The 23,112-nt window shown below is 46.7% G+C and overlaps 1 protein-coding gene and 1 long non-coding RNA gene across 8 annotated transcripts in view; one reads left to right on the forward strand and one right to left on the reverse strand.

The window, feature by feature from the left end:
• The window catches only part of PCDH10 (protocadherin 10), a 38,098-nt gene extending 18,601 nt beyond the window's left edge, over positions 1-19,497 (reverse strand). For 3 of the 6 annotated variants that reach the window (XM_042796719.1, XM_042796717.1, XM_042796718.1), the window contains exons 1-4: positions 15,115-19,497; positions 13,444-13,502; positions 12,765-12,871; positions 4,029-4,334 (exon numbers count right to left, since the gene is read on the reverse strand). In XM_042796719.1, coding sequence (XP_042652653.1) covers positions 4,029-4,334; positions 12,765-12,871; positions 13,444-13,502; positions 15,115-17,730 — 3,088 coding nt within the window. In that variant the 5' untranslated portion in view covers positions 17,731-19,497. The remainder of the gene's footprint in view (positions 1-4,028; positions 4,335-12,764; positions 12,872-13,443; positions 13,503-15,114) is intronic. The other 3 variants (XM_042796720.1, XM_042796722.1, XM_042796721.1) reach the window with 2 other exon arrangements.
• A 1,202-nt stretch (positions 19,498-20,699) lies between these two features.
• Positions 20,700-23,112, forward strand: part of LOC116962826 — a 113,912-nt gene continuing 111,499 nt past the window's right edge. For both annotated transcript variants that reach the window (XR_004407836.2, XR_004407837.2), the window contains exons 1-2: positions 20,700-21,382; positions 22,062-22,293. This is a non-coding gene — a long non-coding RNA (uncharacterized LOC116962826). The remainder of the gene's footprint in view (positions 21,383-22,061; positions 22,294-23,112) is intronic.

Genomic DNA, 23,112 nt, shown 5'->3' on the forward strand with positions numbered 1-23,112 from the left:
AAAGAAACAAACACTCAAATCCCCACTGTTAAGCCTTTGGTTTCAATCATACCCCATAATCATAAATTTGACAGATTACTGTATTATTTGTGTCAAATGTGTATCATTTTATCAAATGTGTGTGGTCTTATCAGTTCATGACCTGGTTGCCCTTCAGTTGTTTTGTTGCCTTGATGCTCTTTTTTTATTGAGAATGGCACAAGGAAGCACCCAGCTTACCTTCTGTTTTCACGCAGTCTCCTGTATACTTCATGTCCCTATCACAGCTTGTCTAAAAATTAATTAGTACTAAGCTTTTGATATGGCTTTGCATAGAAGTATTTTCAGCATTCTTGCCATTATGCTATGTATTTCTATGGAATGAACAGACTGGCTAGAGCAACATCGTGGTATGCTTTGTGTAAGGGTTTTGTAGTACTTCTTTAGCATATTTTCAATTCAATTCCTTTTCACAACCTAGCATTTTATTTCCTTCTTGCTGGCTTTATACATTGGGGGGACACTTTTCAGGGAATTATTCCATGGTCTTTTTTCTCAAGCAGAGTTCAAATTTCTCATGGTAATATATGTATCACCTTCCCCATTGATCTTCTCTAAGGTTCTGCACTGAACGTACCCATTGGAACACAGTGCAGGAATCACCAAGCAGACACAAACTTCAGCAGATACACTCATATGGCATGGTGAAAGCTCCATGTAAAGCTACCAGTACACACTTGAGGCTACTGGGCTAACGGCACAGTGTAAGTGGGTAGGTTTGCTCAGCTATTCCGCCGTGCTGGCGCTGCTGTGCTGCTCTCAAGTCCAGAGCAAGCGAGGTCATTTGCAGACTGGGTTTTCTGGACCACACATCACTGCAGAGCATGGGCATACATCGTCTGTTAGAGACTCGATCGACCCAAACCATTTTATGTCCTCTGCAAATACCTCCCCCTTTTTCTCATTTCCGTTTCTAGATAATTACTTTTTTAGACTCCATAGACACTCTGGGGAACTCTGCTTCTGATAAAATGTTCCATTTATCCTAATGATTTTTTCTTCTCTTAGGCAGAGAGAGTCTGGTAGTGCTTTGCCCTGTGACAACACTTATTTACTTTAGTAGCTTCTTCTACAACACAGAAGCTATGCTAAAGGGTCTTTTTGACAGTTCAGATACACTGTATCGATACACTCTCACCCATGCGATCAAAATTCTAATAGATTGACAATCTTTCTGTGCAATTTTCCTGGACAGATGCCAGCTACCTTGTTCCTAAAGCCACCAAGTTACAATTTTATGTTCTATGCTAAGGTTTCTCACTGGTCTCCAATTTGTAAGATTTTCAAGTACCTTTTTTTAATGATAAACACAACTTCTGACATTCTTTGGTTACTAGCTTTTGCTCAAAACTGAAAATCAAAGAAACAGCCCAGTGATTCTTCCTGCTTGTTTTAGTCAATTTTTCAACAACAACCTTTTCCACGGCTCAGTCTTGCACATTTATTTGAAACAGTTACCTGGGATGGGTGACTTTCTAAATATGCCTGTCTGTCTTTCTCCATCCCTCCTTTGGTAAACAGAAATGCAAAGAAAAAGTTTAGAATATCTGCAACGTCCTTGTCCTCGCTAACTGCAGCTCAAGGGACCCACCAATTCTCTCCTAGCCTACTACACCTGACATCTTAAAAATTGTCTATATTTATTTGTATACCTTTGACTATTTGCTCTAAGAAATCCCTCTTATCTCCACTAATTACTATCCTAAAGTTTACCTGCTAGAACTTAGTCTCTTTTCTGCTCATTTTGCTTAAGAATCTCTTTTTTTAAGAGACCATTTTAGTTCAAATAGTTTTTATATTCTGCAATGTACTTTTTCTTCTTTGCTACTGATTTTTCATATGGCCACTTTCATACATGCTGCAATTTATACAGTATCTTTGCTGAATATGGGGGTTCTGTTTCATACATTTAATCACTTCTTACAAAATTTTTTTCTACTGACAGACTGATTTTGATGTGATCTTCTTTGTTAAGAAGTTGAATTTCATTTTATTAATTGTAATTATCCAGTGGCTCAACTAAAGTTCTTTTCTGAATCAACTTCCTCTTGTGCATACCTCGTTTTATTAATTATTAATAATGAATTATTTACTCATTGCTATGACTGTTGTGCTCTCTTTCTTGTCTTTGCTGCTGTTATTTGCTATACAATTATAATCTAAAATTTTACTAAAGAAAATACTAAATGAGGGAAAATAAAACAGAGAAATATTACTCTTTTTTTTTTGGTTGCAGTTTTAGCTTTGAGGTTCAAAGAAAAAGAGCAAAACTAAATCTGGATGCTTAAGTGTGGATTACGTAACACCACTCATTTATATTGTTTAATTCCAAAATTTTACCTCCAACTTTTTATGCCCTTATACCAGAGAAGTGTAAACTATAGACCAGTGTCTATATGTAAACACATTGATCAACAATACTACTTATGTTAGCTGAACAAAATTTTAAATCCATGAACTATCAGTAAGATAAATATTTCACTCTTACTTGAAATAAAATGCCCAGGCCTAGAACAAAACAGAACAGAACTGCCATTGTGGCGTCACCAGATGTAATCATCACTGTAATGCACATACTGCATTGGAACTCTGGTGTGATTAGACCATCAGTGCTACAAAACTCAAATTTTTAAGTGAAGTAATAGAGATGAAACTAGTACTGCTAGATTACAGTTTATTACTAAAGAATGTTTCTTAGAGGTAAATTATGGAAGACAAGTCAGGGAACGAGAGAGTCATGAGTCATTAGGTCATACCTAAGTGAAATTTCACATTGGTCTTTAGAGTGTGACCAGATGATCGACACCTGACACTTCAGCCTACACACAATAAGCTGATTGTCTCAGGACAGGTTTTTTAGGAATAGCTTTGGATATCAATCAGAATTGGTATCCAAATTTAGAAGCTATCAGTAAAGTAAATCTAAAGACTGAAGTGGTAGAAAGACCTCTTTGTAGGTCTGGAATACCTGGGCAGCTAATTACAAAAGGAGAACTGAGCTGCCTGTGCTGAGAATGATCTGCAGCAAAGATCTACACATGCCAGGACTGCAAGTGCAGCACCTTTCTGAATAACTAAATAAAGAAATTAATAGCATTCAGTGACATTATTTTTTTTTTAACCCCTGATCTGCTGTCCTAAAAGACTATTGTTGCTTTAAAAACAGTCGGTATTGCAATGTTAATGTCTTTGGCTTATTTGGATGAGATAAACATCATAAACTCTTGAAGTCAAGGAGATTAAAGTCTCTAATAAAATACAGAAGGCTGCTAAATAGAATGAAAAGACACGTTAGATCAAAGTATTACTCAAGGGTTCTACAACTGGCTTGGATCTCAAAAAGACCTTCATAATTCATTTTGGAGTCTATCACACGCTTTCATGCCACCCAACCATAGTCAAAAGGTGACTAAAGAAAGAGGCAAGATTTTGGAGGAAGGCAGAAGGCACGAAGAAGCACTGACAAAAGTCACTACACTACGTACACTGAAAGTTGATCAGTCTGAAGGCAAAAAGTTTTGTTTTCTTCCTTCCAAATCCTTAATGTTAACTATGTAAATAGTTGCTTCAAAATAATACACATACTGTTTATTCACAAGATAATGCTCAATCATAAAAAGAAGTTCCTAGGACAGTTTTCTCAATTTTAGTCTTAAAAAATGTTAGCATGTCAATGTTTAAACCATCTATCCAAGAAAATCTTGAAAATAATCCAGCATCATAAACCAGAATTGAGCAACTCCCCCACTGGTATCAGCTGATATTTTTGTTATTGATAATAGTTTCACACTAAAAACAATCAAGTTTCATCTTTTTTTTTTAAGCATCGAACAATGCCTTCTTCAGTGGTGCCTGAATCCAAGAGAAGCCATTTTTCCCCACTGTTGCTAAAATTGTGTCTGTATTATTCCTACTGTGAATAGCAGAAAGAGCTAATTTTTATTCCCGCAAAGGGAACACTTTCATACAGCTTTTTGAATAGTACTTACTCAAATATGGTGGTTTGTAAGGCGCTCGTGTATTAGACAGCAGTCCATCCAACTCCTTCCTCTCCAGAGTGTTGTGAAGGGCCTTCTCTTTGCCGAAGGTGGAGAAGGACCTTTCTGCCCCCGGCTGGGCTTCTGGTGTTTCAAACACTTCAGTGTCTGGAACGGAGTCCATGCCAGGTACATGCAGATTGCTGCGGTAATCTGCAGCTTGGCGTCCATCAGATGGAACAAAGGAAGGCATCCAGCACCGATCCGAGTGGCCCAGTGCTTTACATTCCTCCGTGCAATTGGAGAAGAGATCCATGCCTGCAAGCATGAGAGAAAAAGAAACTACAGATACAAGCTTCAGCATCATGAACAGCTGCCGACAGATAAGAAAGATTATGCCGAGAGAGAAGCGGAAAGAGAAGTGCTGTAAGAACTTCTTCCACTACTTTCATCTCCTCAACAAAAAAAAAAATCTGACTGTCCAGTCTTCAGAAGACAAAACCACCATTTAATAAGCGTAACTAAATGCCAGAATGTCATACACACACAAAAACATCGCAAGAAGAAGGGTATTGGAGGTTCTACCTCACAAAATCACTTGCGGATCTCACTGTTGGGAACCCGTTCAAATAAGGTTCAATTCCACTTGTAGGTTGATGTCTGTGGTTCACCAGTTGAAAATACTTGTTTAAGAACTTGAAGGAATTGGTTCCACATAAATGTATCTCTGACCAAAGAAATTAAATGTCCTGAATGATGAATCACAGATTTCATTTATTAAAATGAAATATTAATGGGTCCTATAAAGGAACTATCTGTGCATACGTTAGTATACAGATAGAAACTACTGACATTAAAAGCAGATCTTACAAAGTAGGAAACCAGCTTTGAAGTGATCAGAATGGCTTATTTAATCAATTGTTACAACATTCTTTCAGAGATAGTTTTCATCGCTACTGCAGCAGTTCTTGCTAGCATCAAGTCATCCAAGTAATGGGACAGAATCCTATAATAAATTACTGTAATTAGTGGTACAAAGATAGCCATAGTGTGATGTGACATGGCTGTGGATACTATTGACAAAATTCTTAATGCTTCCCCCATATAAGCAAATACTTGTCCCTGTCAACACAGAACTGTTTGCTTACAAATCCTTTAATGCTATTAAGATTTCAAATGACAAGCTATGCTTCTATTGACTAACTTCAGGTCGGCCTTCCAAAAGAGTATTTCCTGACTGTGAGTCACTAAATTGTTGGATTAGACTTGTTTTGAGAGGAATTGTGTATGAAATCATAGAGTAAAATAAATACCAGCGTCTCCAAGTTATGTTCAACACCATACAGAAAAGCAGAACAGTAAAGAAATATCTTTTTCTTGTATTTATAAAGAGAACTGAGTGTCTTAGAATAGGTGTATGTCAAAACTGAACTAAATCTGTTATAAACATTGCATTTACAAGTGTTGCATTAGAATTACAAAAAATGACACCACTTGTAAGAAAAACAGGGAAAAATTTGGAACAGCTGTAATAAGATTCATGTAATGTAGCTCATTCACCAGCCAACGTTGTAAAGAACTGGATTAGCTTGATCTCCAATGAGGATTAGTATTAAGAATTCTACCACTGTTTTGAACCATAATTTGACCTATATTAGTAATTATATCTCACACTACAAAAGCCAATCTCTTCAGCAAGCAAAAATCTGTCTGAGCTAGCAACAAGTGCTCGAGTACTAAAGGCAGTCACTTAGAAAAAATACAAAGAAAAAAAAAATCTCTTTATCTCAGATTAATCACACTTTATAATGACTTTTTAATTTTAAATTAAGTAATATACAGTGCTAGGTCCAGCTGCGATTAGAACCTTGCATTGATAAGTGGCATGAAGAAGTCTGAAAATAAATTACTGATCAGTGAACTGTTGAAGAATGCAAATGTGAACTTCAGATATGATTAAGGAATCAGATGAAGATCATCAGGCAAGGCGTACGAATTGTATAATTCTAAATTCCATACTGGTAGTATCTATCAAAGACTGAAAAGAAAGACTTAGATGCAGGCTTCCCTGAAAGAAATTAATATATAGCAATGTTCATAAAACCATGTGCGTGTGTATTTCATGTACTGAAGTGTCTGCCGAGAAATATCTCTTATGCAAGAAACGACATATTTTATGAATCTAACTTGTTGCCATTCACAAGACTTAAGTGACAATTAACACAAAATGGTTATTTCAATTTTCAGACTTCCTATCAAAGTTACCTGTAAACAACAAACAACCCTATTTTTAATAGAAAAATTATTATAGTTACATTTTGCTAGCAATGTATCGGTGACTATATTCATTCAACATTTCCTGAAAGACAGCAGGAGATAGAAAAACTTACAGATAAATATTGAATTATATTCTTTAGTCAGTGGGGAGGGAGATATTATAATAATACTGGGTTTAAGATATATATTCAAAGATAGACCCCTTTTTCCCCTTCGTGGATTTTTATTTCCCCTGGAAAATTACCCTCCATTTTACTATTTTGTTTTCACATCAGCTGCTAAACTGCAAAATGTCTCTATCCAAATATTATTTTTTTAGTTCCCCTTTGAATACTGCTTGTCTACTGCAGTGCACTGAGCAGTATTATATAACAGCTTATTATAAGAGATATTATAGTCACTATAAATCAGGATTTTGAATAAACAAAGTAATGAATGTAGGGGATATAAAAAATAAGCTTGTATGACAAACTTTTCCCCCCTTGAAGATGAGAACTTGTAAGAGAGAAAAAAAAATATATATACACATATACATATGAATTTTAATTTACGCTGATGGAACACAGAGCTAGAATGTAAATGCTTGTTTAGGATGGGAACAAATTGTTCAGAGGCACCTGGGTTGTGTATTGTTCCTACTTGAATCAGTCATAACATTGACTAGAAGTTCAATAGGTGCAGAATCAAGTCCTTGGGTTTAGTATTTTGACCGAAAATAAATTCAAATTAGCAGTCTGATTTTGAAATCCTTGGATACCTATGTATGTTTACGCTGATTATGATATGAATGCTGGCTATTCCTCCTCCACCTTTTTCCTGAGGGTCATGCAATAGGATTCTCTGTTTCTAACAGAAAAACATTAAAAACGGCAGGGCAAAGGCTTTTTGCCATTTTCCAAGAAGGAAGGATATATCATGGTAAACGAAGTAAGACATTCAGCACAGAACTCCTTCATACACCAAGAATCATGTTCTTGATTTATAACAAAAAGAAATGTTCAGCAGTATAACACTTCCATCTCATCTTCCTCATAAATCTGGTTATATATACGATCCTTCAGAAATAAACTATCCATCGTAATTGCAAATTCACATTAAAGAAAAATGCTTTGTGTATTTTTCATTTAGTTATCATATTAGACCTTGCAAGCAGATAAACTGAGATTTTAAATTATGAATTTCAAATGTCCTTTGTGGATACAGATAGATAGTACACTGCACTGAAGTGCTGAAAAATTTTACGCACTGCACTATTCCACATAGAGCATACATATAAAAGCTCATGGTAGAGGCCACTAGTTAATTCCTATTTGTTCAAGTCTTATTACTAGGTAGGCCAGTGGGCAATATGAGCTCTCACACAACCTCAGCTTTGCAGATGGTCAAGGAAAACAATTTACCCCACCTCTTCCTCAAAGAAAACCAAAAACTAGGAAAAGAGTTAAATATTAAGTCTGATATCTGCATCTGAATTTCCTGAACTCAGGTGCTTTGAATCAGATACCTAGTAGTGTTGCATTTTTGAAGCATATTCTCCATTTGCTTCCTTTTCATATTTCAAAAGGAAAAAATCAAAATTTGTATGTGCATGAATTCTAGTAGGTTCGAAAGACAGTTTAGATCAAAGCAAAAATCAGACCTACAACTGTTTTAAAATAAGGTAGTCTTTCTTAATTTAATTAAGGGAGAAGAGCCATACACCAAGCCTTTAGAACCATGAGTGAACACATTCATGTGTATTACTGAGTAAATGATGTAATAAAAAGCAAAAATACAAATTAAATGTTGACAAAGTATTTTTTGTAGTACTGTTATTGAGAGGGATTTTTTCCCCAACATGTGTCATTTTTTCACAACTTTGTCTTTTACTTGGAATTAAATGGCATTGCCTGTTTCTTCTGTGGTCATTTTTCTTAAAAAAAGCTAGTTAGATGCAAAATAGGCGTGATGTAGGGAACCAGGCCTCCTTTTCAGAATTCCATTACCAGAACAACTATCCATTTGGTTAGATTATCCTTGAGCAAGTTCCTCATTCCCGCATGATTCATGTTTTGTGACAGTAAATAAGGATAATGATATTACCCTCCTTTGTAGAAGACTATATCTACTGAAGAATTGGACTTTAGGAAAGACTTGTTATCATTCCTTCTCTATAAGTAATTGGTGTGCTGCCTTGGATAAAACTGACTTCATCTGCATGAGAACATGAATAAAGACTCAAACATCAACATTCAGCTCTTCCAAATCTCAACTTCAAAGCCCTCTCCGGACCATTGAGATGTGAACACTATTAAGCATGCAGCCCAAGGAAAGAAGAGAAAAAAAGAAAAAGAAACTGCCCTCCACCTAAGTCAAAGCACTTTTCTAAGCCATTTTCATGTTCACTCTCGCTTTATCCGAGATAGACTCTCAGCCCAAGTGATCTTCAAAACAGGATTTAGCTGTCACTCTCCATAGGCTCAGAAGGAATACTGGTTCTCTCTGTCCCTTTATCACTAGAATTCTTCTTCTGACTTCTCAAATTTTTCTCCTTATAAACACTGAAATATCATAGCTCTTTGGCAATAATGCATACTCTTGGGGGTTTACCTAAATCTGTGCCGAAAAGGCGAGGCGTGACGCAGTGTTTCACCCTGTGCCTTTGCATCAGACCCCTATCAATTCTCTTCATGAAGTCCACTAGTGGAAGCCTAATTTTAGACCTCAGCTGATCACCAGTGCATACTTCCCAGTACTGCACAGAGATTATCAAAAAAGCTGATGCATTTTACAGTATTTATGTGACAATATATTTACTTAGCTTCACATCTTGGATATTCTTTCCTGAAGTGCATCTGAGAGATCATGCCAAGTCAGTGAAAAAAGTGAAACAAAAGTGATATTGTGAGGAACTCGGCATGTTCTGCTTGAGAAAGCTGAGTAGCTAGAGATCAGCCATATGAAATAAGTTGATGGCATGAGTCCAAATCTTAGAGGACAGGTGTCTAATCATACAATTTAAACATACACACACGCAGGGTATTAATTGGCACCCAAGTCAGCAATTTCACAAGGGAGGCCAAGAATTTAATCAACCATGGGAAACAAACTAACCTCATGCTTAGAAATTACTCCTACAGACCATGATAGAAATACAGTGTGTTAATAATAGGTAGTAGTGTTGTACTAGTTGCATTTGTTCTACAACAAATAGCAGATTTTGTCTCAACAATTTTCAGACAAAGAAGAGCACAAGTAATTAGAACATGCACTGGGGGTGTGAGAAACCCCTCCTCTGTTTGCCAAAAACTTCTTGCGCTTCTTCACCCTTGGAAAGTCATTTTCCAGAAAACTCAAATTCCTATCTCAGTCAATGAAATGACTACTCAATCCATGAAAATTAGGCTCTTGAGTATCCCACTACTTGCCATTTCCCACTAAATGCAGATGACTACTTTTTGTATTTCGTGGATATTAAGGTAGATAAGAATGTGGATAACCATGAGGCATTCAGGTGGTACTTTAACGGGAACAACATGAATCCCTTACACACATTCCAGCACATTTGAAACCATGATTAAATCACTATTAAGAAAATAGATTTTGTTAAAAGGTGAATCAGAATCTTATTTCAAAACATAATAAAACACCTTGCAGTACATACAACAGCTTAGTTCAGAATTTTCACTACATAATTGTGCAGGATAAATCTACGACACAGTGATAGAGTTTATACTGCATGTTTTCCTTCCAAATTAACAATTGACCATGACTTTTGACAGTCAGCTTAGCTAGTAATGGACTATTATAGAATAGCTACTTGTGTGCCACCGGACTGTTCACTGGTGACAGCAACAGAAGCCATGTAGAGAACAGTAAAAGGATGTTTTGCAAGCAGAACATGCTGCTGACTAAAACTGGAGTGAGTTTTATTTGTCTACGTGAATTATCTACTAAATATTTTTGGATGCAAATGCAATGCTTTTGAAAACAAATACGATGCTGCATGGTATCAGGTAGCATCTTGAAAAAAACAGCCCAGACTTCTGCCATGTTATCAACTGGTGTCTTTTCCTTCAATAATTTAGAAAAAATAGATTATAGAGCACCAGAACAACTGAAAAAAATGAGAGGGCATTCCCTCAGATATTTCCTCTAGCCATTCAAGATCAAACAAGATTTATGATCCCTTTTTTCCCCAGAAAATTCATCACTAAAAGCTAATAGCAAGAGTGAAGTTTTTATATCAAAATATCTTGTTATTGCTGAAGTCAAGATGCATGTTCTTTGCATCATGACAGCAGGATTTAGCCCCAAACTTACAGGAAAACTGCATTATACATATGTAGAAAATTAATGCAGTTGCTAGATAGATTTGTATTTAGATATTTGGAACTAGCATTTAAAAAACTGTGCATGTAAATTATTCTCAAATGACAGCACCAATATATTAAATTGGAAGTTCTGTGTATGTGAGGTTTCAGTTCAAACTGTTAATTGTGAGTAGACTAAACCTAGTTGTCAGCTTTCACTGCTTCATATGTAATCACCATTGAAGACACAGAAGTTCATAAATCGCATCAGATTCTTAAATGATTTGAAATTATTTTGAAAGTGTAGAATAGATTTTTTTTTCCCCCCTAGTTTGATAAAACAGAAATTATGAAAATGAAGGATTTACCCAGTTAAGGACTAATGCCAAGTTTGACAGTAGCTCCAGTTTTCATATCTGAGATAGACTACTTTTAAAATGGAGAGAAAGAATAAAGAGCAGAGGCACAACAATAACAGCGCTGAATGCATCTAAAAGAAAATAGCTTTCAGTTGATGTGCAACTATACGATTATATTCCCACCATCAGTCAAATCCAGCCCCTTCTGCAGATGTTTATTCTTTTCTCTCCTGTTTGGTTATTATGGTTCATTATGTTGAGGGACTAAGCTGATTGAAATGTTCATTGAGATGACTGCTGCAGTAAAATGCGTAAAAGAAAAAAAAAATGGAATGCAGGGAGGGCAGGAGGAGAGGGAGCTTTTTATAACTCAGTAGCACTGATTGCTGCATCAGAAACAGTGCAAAAGAAAGGGTAGGGGGAGGCTAAATACATGGCTTTTTAAAACAACAATAAATCATACGCCATATATAGGCCAAAAATGAAAGAGGCTCTGTGTTCAGATGTAAACTTCTGGCAAGACCTGGTTTGTTGTCAGGTTCCCAGACACAAAATAGACACTCTGTTCACTTAGCATGAAGCCCTGCAAGAAGCAGGGAGCTCCGGAGACTCTTGGCTCTTCTCAAGTCTCATTAGGTCTGCATATTAATGACTTGCAGCAATATAAAGGGGCCCTGTAGCAGCCTCCTCTTCCCCTGGTGCCTGGGTTTCCCACCGTTACAGGCACAGTGACTATAGCAGCAAGAAAACAGAGGACGTTAAGAGGGCAGGCGGGTGAGGCGGCACTGCTGCGGCCGTACCGAGTCCCTTGCCCCCACACCTTCTGTGATGGGGGGTCAGGGGGAAAAAAACTGGGGGCTGGAGAGACTGGCAGTATTTTGCATGACACACTTGTAGCAAATCCTTGTATGTGATGGAGCACGGAGGAAACAAGGGGAAAGAAATCACTGTATTGAATCAAGACATACCAGACCTTTGGAGACTGTGGTAGGGAAGAAAACACAGGCATTTGTGGCTAAAATGCAGTGTGAGGGTTAGAATGAATTCTAATGTATAGGCTCTAAACAAATGTCCCTTTCAGAAGAAAACTGACAGTATGAGAGCAAAGACAGCAAGCTGTACAGATGGGAGTAACACTGCAATGTATGTATTTTCGAGGTGATTCAAACCATAGCCTTCTAAAGCACTTCTATCCTTTGTCAGGACTGAAAGAAATGTACTTAAGAATACCTTAGCCTTATTAACATGGAGATAACTTACACTATAAGGTGCCTCAATTTGAATTAAAAAACAATCCTCAAAAAATGCTAAGGTATTACACATTCAGAGCACCCAATGTGTCTCCACTGATCGCCAGCAAAAATCCTCAGTCTGGCTGTCATTCAACCACTGGGTTCATTCTTTCCCTTGGGAACTCCCCCTGCACTTCACACTGCCATGCCAGCTGAAGTGCCTACTAAACATAATCTCCCAATGCTTTGAAAATCTGAAAATCTGCTGTTGAAAAAAATGCACTGTAAAATGTAGCAATAACTTTGTTGTAATATGCAGGAAGTTTTCCTACAGCAAATGATGCAGAGTAAGATACCACCTCCCTCCCCCGACCAAATGAATAAACTAAACTCTGACATGTGAATGAAAGGGGATCAAAATTGTCTCCTTGCCCAGGTAACTGTAGAAGCAAGATGACTTAAGCCCAGCCTCCCATACAATATGCTCACATTATTTATGCCACTCTTGTATTATATTCCTGTAAGTAACTGTTCTTTCTAGTCTCCCTACTTAAAGATCTACGATTCCCATTCTCTTATCAGACTTACCAGAGGATTGACCTCGATTAGTGGCATCATGATCACTGTCTCCTTGCTCACTGTCTCCATGACCACTGTCCTTAGAGCTTACTATGTCTGCTTCCTGGAATGCAGAGCTAGACACAGAAACATCTTTACATTAGAATAAACATGAGAGAGGAGCTCATAAAACATTCTTCTGCCATCACATGGCCAAACACGGTGCTGCATTCACCCACTCCTGACTGCTACACTGCTTCTGCAGAGATGCTCTGTCCACCATAAACAAAACTGGCATTTTCAGACCTCAGTAGTCTAGCTGACATGGGCAGTAAGTGTTATTCCTCAGCCTGGGTTTCATGTAATTGGCACGCATAATCTGGTAGCATTCACTTAAGCTGGATAGCTAAATTTTAACTCAGAGAGACACCAACGTTTTCTGGAAGACTCTGCAGAAGCGCTTGTAAGTATTTAAAGCACGTTTTAGACTAATACAAAACGAGATTTTGTTCTCTTTTCAGTTGGTTTTAAAACCAGTTCAGAGAAGCTGTAATTCGAACTCAGTCGACAGTGGTTTATTTCATATGTCTACACACATTCAATCTCCCATTGCTTTACTACTATTTTACATCTGCAGTAAGCAGATTTCTGCACCCCATTCAGACTTGCTAAAGCATGCATTAGGAAAACAAGGTTAAGGAGCTCATACCTGTTTACTCGTCGAGGTCTGTCAACTAGATAACTGAGTTCAGCACGCTGATGTTTTGTCTAGGAAAGAAAATATTGGGAAATACTGTAACTCTTGATATTTCTGTAACCAGCATCAGAAAATAACACCAGAGCAGCTCACCACATTCACTATAAATGGTAATGTTTAGCTGCAAGTAGGCCTACACAATCTGTTTCTAGGATGTAAGGGAAAAAACCCAGCTCTTATTCTTATCTGCACAGATGGAAAGGCACAGGGGGTTTTTTCCCTGAGCTTTTTGGGATGAGATTCCGAGACTTTTTCTCACAGTGCGTGCTGTTGTGCATCACAAGGACTCACACAAAAATCAGCAGAACTATTTCTAGAGTTGTGTACTACTTAGCCTGAGAAAAAACTTGTTGTAATCTAGTTTTCAGTCTGTTTTTAATTCCAGTATATAAAAACAGGGGAGAGACAGTGCAGTTACTGCACCCTAAGGAAGAAAAAACATTGAGATACTCCCGAGTCCTCTGAATGGCAGCAGAAGACTGAGTTCTATGGATGCTTTGAGGAAAGGCCAATCTTACAAGCCAATGTCAGAAATTTTGCTGCAAAACTTAACTTTTTAGAAAATATCATTCAAACCGCCTTTGCCAGACTGGACAGTATTCAGGTTTCAGTATTCATGCTGAAGAGAGGACGTGTTGTTTTCATTAGCGCGCAGGCAGAGAGGTACTGAGAGCATGTATGAGCTAACCCAGTAGGAAATGATTAACAGGGGAGTCTTATGGCACGGCATATGCTTTGATAGAAATTCTCTACACACTAGGTAACACAATATAGGCAACGTGTTTAACAGGAGGGGGACATTAAGTCTCTGCATATAATTTCACGGAAACTCTTTCTTGACGCTTTCCTTTGCGAACTCAGCTTTGGGTGATAAAGAGCTGTTCAGATAAAGAAAAGTCAATTAATAAACCCTAATGCACAAATTAATTAAAGTTCCTGCTAACTGTAGCGATTGTCACAGTCCCAGAGGGGGGTTCCCCCAAAGCCTTAGTTGCACATGCAAAGATTTTTTCAGAAACCCCTGTGATTATGCCTCACGTCATGTCATGCACTGTCAGCGGCAGCGACCCGGGGAAAAGCAGTAACACCCCTCACCCCCCCCACACCCCCACACACCCCCCCGCGATCTGCTTGCAGCTCGGGGCTCGGGCGGAGCTCTGCACCCCGATGCTGACCGGCAGGGGCCAGATTCGGGCACCGGGAGGCGGCGGGGGGGGAGGAAGGGGAACACAGGACACACACACACGCGTGGGCTGCACCAGTTTCTGAGACCGGGGGCTGGCCGGGGCGGGGGGGGGGGGGCGCTGCCCCGCACCCTTCTCCCTCGCCTGCCGCCGAAGCCTCCCAAATATTAGAGGCCAACGAGGAGGAACCCGCGGGCGACTGACTTACAAGAGAAAAGGAGGCGGCAAGGGGAAAGCACGAAGCGCCTTCCCCGCCGGGAGAGGAGGGGCGGGAGCTCCGGGAGACGGCGGGAAAGCGACGCGGGGCCTGGGGAAAGCCCGCAGCGCAACGGCGGGGCACAGCGGGCCCCAAAAGGAGCTGGGGCCGGGGGTGGGGGTGTGTGTGTGTGTGTGGGGGGGGGTGGTTGTGAGGGGGGACGCACACACGCCCGGCCCTTACCTCGCTAGACAAAATGCTGCCGTTGGAGATGATGTCGGGCTGCTGGTCGGCGTAGCCGGTGACGATGGCCCCGCAGGGGTTGTGCTCGGCGTCGGTGCTGCGGGAGGGGCTGCAGGGCTTGAGGAACATCAGGTCGGTCTTGGCGGACTCGGGGGTGAGGCAGACCTGGTAGCAGTAGTTCTGGTTGTGGTGGTGGGAGCCGAAGCTGCCCGACTCCTCCACCGGCACCTGCGCCGGGTTGCTGGGCACGTTGGAGCTCTGCACCAGCATGATGTCCGACTTGCTGAGCTTCTTCTTGCGGGCCCGCGCCTGGCGGCTGCAGCAGGGGCAGCAGCAGCAGCAGCCCAGGCAGCAGTCGCTGGCCAGGCAGGTGTAGATGTTGAGCTTCTTCTCCTTCTGGCAGCGCACGGCCAGGACGATCATGGCCAGCAGGAAGATGAAGGAGACGGAGCCCAGGGCGATGATGAGGATGAGGGTGAGGTCGAGCGAGGTGTCCCCGCCGGCGCGGCTGGGGCGATGCTCGCCGGAGGAGCCGCCGCCGCCGCCGCCCCCCGCGCCCGCCCCGGCTCCCAGGCCGCCGCCGCCGCCGCCGCCGCCGCCGGGCCGCTCGGCCGCGCCGTCCACCAGCACCACCTGGATGGCGGCGGTGGAGGAGAGCGGCGGCTGGCCGTGGTCGCGCACCTCGACGACCAGCTCGTAGGGGCGCTGGGGGTCGCGTTTGGCCGGCACCCTGCGCGCCGTCCGCAGCTCCCCGGTGCGCCAGTCCATGCGGAAGAGGCTGGCCTCGTTGCCCCGCACGATGCTGTAGGTGAGGCGGGCGTTCTCCCCGTCGTCGGCGTCCACCGCCGCCACCCGGCTCACCAGGTAGCCCGGCTCGGCGCCGCGGGGCAGCGCCTCCCGCGCCGGGGTGCCGTTGCGGCCGGGCAGGGGGCTGACGATGGCGGGGGCGTTGTCGTTCTGGTCCACCACGACGATGTTGACGGTGGCGTTGCCGGCCAGCGGCTGCGGCTCCTCGCCGGCGTCGCGGGCCTCCACCTGGAAGCTGAACTCCTTGAGCTGCTCGTAGTCGAAGGAGCGGAGGGCGTAGAGGAAGCCGTTCTCGGAGTTGATGGAGACGTAGGTGAAGACGGACATGCCCTGGATCTGGCTCTCCAGGATGGAGTAGGCGAGCTGGGCGTTGGCGCCCTGGTCCCGGTCGGTGGCGCTGACGGCGTAGATGTAGGCGCCGGGCACGTTGTTCTCGCTCACGTAGACCTGGTAGACGGGCTGGCTGAAGCGCGGCGCGTTGTCGTTCACGTCGCTCACCCGCACCTGGATGGACTTGCTGGTGCTGAGCGGCGGCTGGCCGCGGTCCCGGGCCACCACGGTGAGGGTGTAGGCGTCGCCGCCCGGCTGCTCGCGGTCCAGCGGGCCCTCGGTCACGATGGTGTAGTAGTTCTTGAAGGAGCTCTTGAGGCGGAAGGGCGCGTCGCCCTGCAGCAGCTCGCACTGCACTTGCCCGTTCTCCTCCGAGTCGCGGTCCGAGACGCTGAAGAGGGCCACCACCGTGCCCGGCGCCGCCGCCTCGCTCACCGCCTCCTTGACGGTGGAGAAGCTGATCTCGGGCGCGTTGTCGTTGGCGTCCAGCACCCGCACCAGCACCTTGCAGTGCGCCGGCACGGCGTTGGGCCCCAGGTCCTTGGCTTGCACGTACACCTGGTACACGCTGCTCTCCTCGTAGTCCAGCTCGCCGCTCACCTCCAGCCGCCCGGTGCGCGGCGCGATGCCGAAGAGCTCCCGGGCGCGGGCGGAGATGTGGCTGCTGAAGGAGTAGATCACCTCGCCGTTCTGGCCCTCGTCGGGGTCGGTGGCGTTCAGCTGCAGCACCAGGGTGCCCGGCGGCGAGTTCTCCGGCAGCGACACGGTGTAGACGGGCTGCTCGAAGGCGGGGACGTTGTCGTTGGAGTCCAGCACCCTGATGGTGAGCAGGGCGGTGCCGGTGCGCTGCTGGGGCTGCCCGCCGTCCACCGCGGTCAGCACGTAGCGGTGCACCGCCTGCTGCTCCCGGTCCAGCGGCTTGTCCAGCACCAGCTCGGCGAAGCGGTTGCCGTCCCCCTGCGTCTGCACGTCGAGGGAGAAGTAGCTGTTGGGGGTGATCTCGTAGGTGCGCAGCGAGTTGGTGCCCACGTCGGGGTCGAAGGCGCTTTCCAGCGGGAAGCGGGTGCCCGGCGTGGCGCTCTCCGAGATCTCCACCGTGAGGTCGGGCTCCGGGAAGGAGGGCGGGTTGTCGTTGATGTCCAGCACCTCGATCTCCACCCGGAACAGCTCCAGGGGGTTCTCCAGGAAGACCTCCAGGTGCAGCAGGCAGGAGGGGCTCTGCTTGCAGATCTGCTCCCGGTCGATCTTCTCATTCACGTAGAGCACCCCGGTTTCCAGGTTGAGCTCCAGGTAAGGGCTGCGGGAGTTGGGCGCCGTCTGGAAGCGGCGAGCCGAAAGTTTTGTAATGTCCAAGCCCAGGTCCTCGGCGATATTCCCCACGAACGTGCCATGCTCCTGCTCCTCCTGCACCGTGTAATGGAGCTGGCAACGGGCCCCCTCCACCATCCAGAGCAAGGCAAAGAGGAATAGCACAATCATCTCCAAACGGGGAAAGAGATACCCCCTCCCCAACACCACCTCTTCCTCCTCTTCCGAAAGCCACCACCACCACCTCCTCCTCCTCCGAAAATACACAGTACTCTGTGTGTGTGTGTGTGTGTGTGTGTGTGCCTGCCTGTGCGTGTCTATCTGTGTGTGTGTGCGTGTGTGTCCGCGTCTGCGAGCGTCTGGAGAGAGAGGGATCGGGGGAGGGGGAAGAGGGGGGGGGGGAAGGGGGAAGAGATTGATTTGGGGGGGGGTATGCTAGATATTATTTCTTCTGATTCATGTTAGGATTTTTTTCTCCCCCATCTCCCTCCTTTTTGTTATGAGTATTATTGTGTCACACGCTGACCAAATGAAGAAGACAGGCGTCCCCACTTCATCTGTGATCTTCGAAATAAATGGCCAACTAATAATAGGTAATTAGCTGGAGGTATCTAGAGATACACAGTAGCCGGCTTTTATTTATTCCGAGAGTCTTGGCACTGCACCGCGGCAGCAGCAGTGGCGGCGGAGGCAGCAGCAGCAGCAGCAAATCCCAAGGAGGAAATTTTTGTATTTCAAGATTGTCCTCGGTTTGTCTTCGTGGTTGGAGCTGGAGGGGTAGATGCTGCTGGAAGAGCCGGTGAACATGCCCTCTTAGATGCAAGAAAAAGGAAGAAAACCGCGAAATTAAAAAAAAAAAAAAATAACCCTCAAAAAGATTTCGTATCAAAAAAGGCAAAGAATAGCTTTTCTACCCAAAACTTTCATTCCCTGATTTGTCTAGGATTTCCTCTTTTTTTTTTTATTTAAAGATTTTAGATTTTTCTCTCTTCTATTGATAGTCTTTCATTTTCTTCTTTTATTGCTATTATTATGTTCATCATCACTCTGCTTTTTTAAGGATGTGCCGATCAGTTTTGGTTTTGGTTTTTGTTTTTTTTTTTTCCTCTCTCTTGCTGCTTTTTGCGTCTAGCCCCTCTCGCTCTGTGTCTGTCTCTGCTTGCTGCTGCTGCCGCTGCCGCTCGCCTCCCGTCTCGGCTCCGGTCCCGGCCCCGGCCCTGGTCCCGGTCCCGGTCCCGGCTCCTCTGATCTCTGCCGGCAGTTTCTGAGCCGGCAGCGCTCGGCTTTTCTGTTTTTGCGCAGCGCCCGGCTCCTGCCAACCAATCAGCCGGTAGCAACGCCCCCGGGGGCGGCACCCCATTGGCCGCGGTGCACGTCAAGTAGGCTGCGTCACATATGGGAGAGCGGGCGAGCGCGCAGCCAGCGCAAGCAGCGCAAGGGCTGCGCAAGGCGAGCCCGGCAGCTGCCGGGCCGATCCCCCTGCCCGATCCCCCTGGCCGGTCCCCCTGCCCGATCCCCCTGCCCGGTCCCCCTGCCCGGTCCCCCTGCCCACCCCCCTGCCCACCCGCGAGGGTGGCAGTTCCCCCGCCGCAGTCGCTGGGCAGGGAGATCACCGCTCGTCATTAGCGCGCACACACGGCTAGCCGTAAACAACCTTCTCCTTAGAGAGGGAGTTTCCACCAGCTACTAACTTTCCTACCTGAGGCTGGGCGTATTTTTATTTTTACATAAAACGCATAAACAAGGGGAAACTTGAGATGATTATTCCACAGCCCCCTCCCTTTTCCTTTACGGGCTGCCTTAGCTAATTAGCTCGACGGTGGAGAAAGTGCAACTTTTCCATCCTCACGCCTCACAGCGTTTCCAGCGCCAGCCAATTTAAAGTATCAGGAGCCTGCACTGCTTTTTTCGCCCCGATTTACACTCCGGAATTTCCACCAACGTAACCGGAGACCGTCGGGCAGCGGGGGAACGGTGCCCGAAGGCGGCGGGCGGGAACCCCTGGGGCGGGGGGGGGAGGTTCCCCAGCCACCCCTTTATTTTTTTAAGTACAACGCTCCGGTCGCGGGCGTCGGTGCCCGTTGCGCCCGGGCTTCACGCGCTGCCAGCGCCGGTACCGGTGTCTCGGAGGCAGCTTGGCCGCCCCCCAGGGCTGGCAGCCGCCGCCGAGGTTCGGCTTGGCGGCTTCTCCCGGGTTTTAGTAACCCGGGGCCGGGGCACCCGTGTGCCGCACGCAGCAACAGGAGCCTTCCCGTCCCCTTTTCCCTCAGACAGGAGGCGGCTCGGTGCTAAATGAAGCCGATCCGACCAATAGTGCCGAGAGCGCGTCAAGTGCTCGGCTGAGGCGTTGCTGGCCAGTGCTTTTGGCCGTGGACCCCCGCCGGTACCGAGGAGGGGGTTCGGCGCTGAGGGGGTTGCGTGTGTGTGTGTGTGTGTGTGTGTGTGTTTGGAGACGGGTGTTCACAGACCTAACCCGAGGTGGGTCCCGCCGTGTCCACGGGCCTTTTACAGCTGAAGATCCACGTCCGTAACTTTGCCAAATGAAGGATTAAATGTATTCCCCCCCCCCCCAACGTGTTGTTTTATTGTTTCGAAAGAGCAACACCAAGCAGGTACGAGCCGCTGCTGCTCTGACCCCACCCGTCACCACCCAGCAAGCAGCGGCTCCTTCCCAAACCACACGCTGTACACTAGGATGAGTTTCCCGGTGCGAAAACGCAGGAATTTTCACATTTCCAAACTTATGCGTGCACCAAACCCCCCCTCCCCGGTGCCCGCGCTCCCGCCCGCCCGCCCGCCCCGGGGAGAGGGGTCCCGGGGCCACCGGGCGCCCGTCCGCACTGAGCCGAGGCGGGGGGCACGCCGGGGGCCGCTGCCGCTAGTTCGTCCCAAAGCCTCCCCTCCGCCTCCGCCGCGACGCGGATTACAGCGCACCGGCGGAACGGTGCGCGGTGCCGTCGGCCCCCACCACCCCCCCCCGGAGCGCGCGGCCCCCGCCCCGCCCCAACGGCCACACTCGCGGGCGGCGGGCGCCCCCCAGCGGCGGCAGTGGCGCACTGCGCCCCGCCGGCGGCACCGCCCCCGCGCCCACGGGGGGAGCGGGGCTTTCGTCCCCGCCGCGGCAGCCCCGCGCTCCCGGCCCCGGGACCCCTTCTCTTGCCGTCCCCCATTCACACGTACCCCCCACCCCACGCCCCCTCGGCGCCGCTTTTCGCTCCCCTCCTCCGCGGGCCCAGAACGGCCGCCGGCCGCCGCGGCGGCTTTGGAATCCGGTGTAGCGGCCCACGGTGCTGCCTCGCCGCGGGTGGGGTAAGAGGCGGGTGTGTGCGGGGTAGCCGCCGGTGCTGCCTGCGGCGCGGCAGGGCAGGGAAAGGCCACCCCAAATAGCATCCTGTTCCCCTCCCCCGGCGCTGAGAGCAGATCTGAGCAGAGCCGGCGGGGCGATTTCGGTGGGTGTTTTCCAATAAAACTGGATTTCGCCAGAGCCCCCCCCCCCCTCCGCGCGCCGCCGCCAAGTTGGAGGCAGCAGCGACCCGAAGTCGAGGGCTCCGCTGTCCCCGGGAGTGCGAGCGGCCGGTGGGGTTAACCCGCCGCCACGGAGACGGCCGCTCCCGGTGACTGGAACGTGACCCGGCGCGGCCCGTCCCCCAGCCCGCCCCAGCGGCGGAGCCCCGGGAGCCCCGAGCTTCTCTTCCCTCCCGCCAACGCGGGCGGCACCGGCGAAACCCGGGGCGGGGGGGGGGCGGGGGGGAAGCTCGGAAATGGAGGAGCTGCCGCCCGCCCCGGGGCCGTGACCGAGAGCGATCCCACCCCGGGGCCGGAGGTAAGGGGTGTGTGTGTGTGTCATTTAGGGGGGTGGGGGGGGTGCGGGGGTCGGGGCGGCGGCGCGGCGAAAGCGGCGTCGGGGCGCGACACCCCCCCACCCCCCCACCCCACGCAACGCTTTGGTAAAGCCGGCCTGATTCGGGGGGGGGGGGGGGGGGGGGCGGCAAAAACCACGCGGGAATACACATATATCTAGTCCTATAGATGTGTACGCGTAAAGGGAGCCGCCTCCCTCCCTCCCTCCCTCCGGGCAGCGGGTGCAGTGCCGGGGGGGGCCGCAGCTCGGCGGTGGCACCCCCACTCCCACCCCCCCCGCCGTGTTTCAAAGCGGGTCTCCATTTTGTGTGAGGGGAGCTGGGGCGCGGGGGGGGGGCGCTCCTCTGCAGGGTGTTAAACCCCGAGCAGTGAATTAAAAGCGCCGATGATCTGAGGCGGCCCTCTAATGCAAAATGACAAATTGCACTTAGGCAATACATGAACGAGAAAATGATTTATGGATTTTCACGACGGTCTGAGCAAATGAAGGCGACATGAATTATACATCCTAATGTGCACTATATCATTTTCTAATAACACTGTTTTAGTTCTAATGCTGTACGCTGCTTTCTTCGATAGGGGGTATTGATTAAATAAAAAGTCCGAGGGCTGCCTTTAAACTGGACGCGTATCTTCTGCAGGCACAAGCTGAGGTTTATATATTTACCTCTCACGAAAGCAGAGGGCTATCATCGGACCCCTGACACCATGGCATTTAGTTTTTCCATCTGTCATCATTTAATTTGGCAGTTACTTTGCCAAATGAAGACTAATCTTTCGTATCGCCGCATTTTGCTCCATGCTGCGATTTAGAAATGTAAATAGATGACATCAGGTTTGTACATCCACCCTGCTGACGGGGATAGCACCTGGGTAAGTCTAACCTTTCCTCCCTGCCAAAAGCCTGACGTGCCTCTCTGGCACCCCGAGTACAAAGGGGCATTTTCTAGCAAGGAGAACATGCGATAAATAGTACTCCTGCTCAGCCAGATCTTCCCTCGCATTGCCATTTACCAAATCTTATGGATTATTTTAAAGATAAAAAAACTTTGCATGTAATGCACACGCTGGGAGGGTTAATCAACTCGAGAAACTGCGTGCGTACCTAAGGGGAGAAAGAGCTGTCAGATAAGGTGGGGCTTTAGCCCCAGATTCAGCCTGCATTAGTGCCCCACAGCCAGGGCTTCCCCTCGGGACCGAGTTCTTTTGCCCTTCATCACAGAGCAGCGATGAAGTCATAGTGACATAAGCTGTGAACATCCCCAATTATTTCACTGGTTCCTCATCTAGAATATCAGTTGACATTAAAAAGGACAAACAAGTTCTGGCCTTCATGAAACAGTATAAAACACAGATGGGGAGATGGAGGTAAAGGATTACAGCGTTCATTTGGGGGGGGGGGGGGTTAAATCAGTGATTATTGGGGAAGAGGCAAGGAAATGCTTCATTTCACATTACCCAAGTGTAGCAGTTCCCTTGTTCAGACACAAAAGGAGTCACACAAATGAGGACATGCCCAAATGATATGTTTCGGATTAAACTGTGGCTTTCCTAACCTGGACAATCAGAGCTTTGGGTGTAGAAAGCTAATGTTAATGGATGTTAAAAACCCATTGGGATGTGGACTTGCTCCTTCCACCTGCAAATCTCCTAGATTTTCATTACTTATTTTAATTTTAATTATCTAGGTTT

The sequence above is a fragment of the Tyto alba genome, unplaced genomic scaffold, assembly GCF_018691265.1.
Source record: "Tyto alba isolate M040663 unplaced genomic scaffold, T.alba_DEE_v4.0 Super-Scaffold_23, whole genome shotgun sequence".
Taxonomy (NCBI): domain Eukaryota; kingdom Metazoa; phylum Chordata; class Aves; order Strigiformes; family Tytonidae; genus Tyto; species Tyto alba.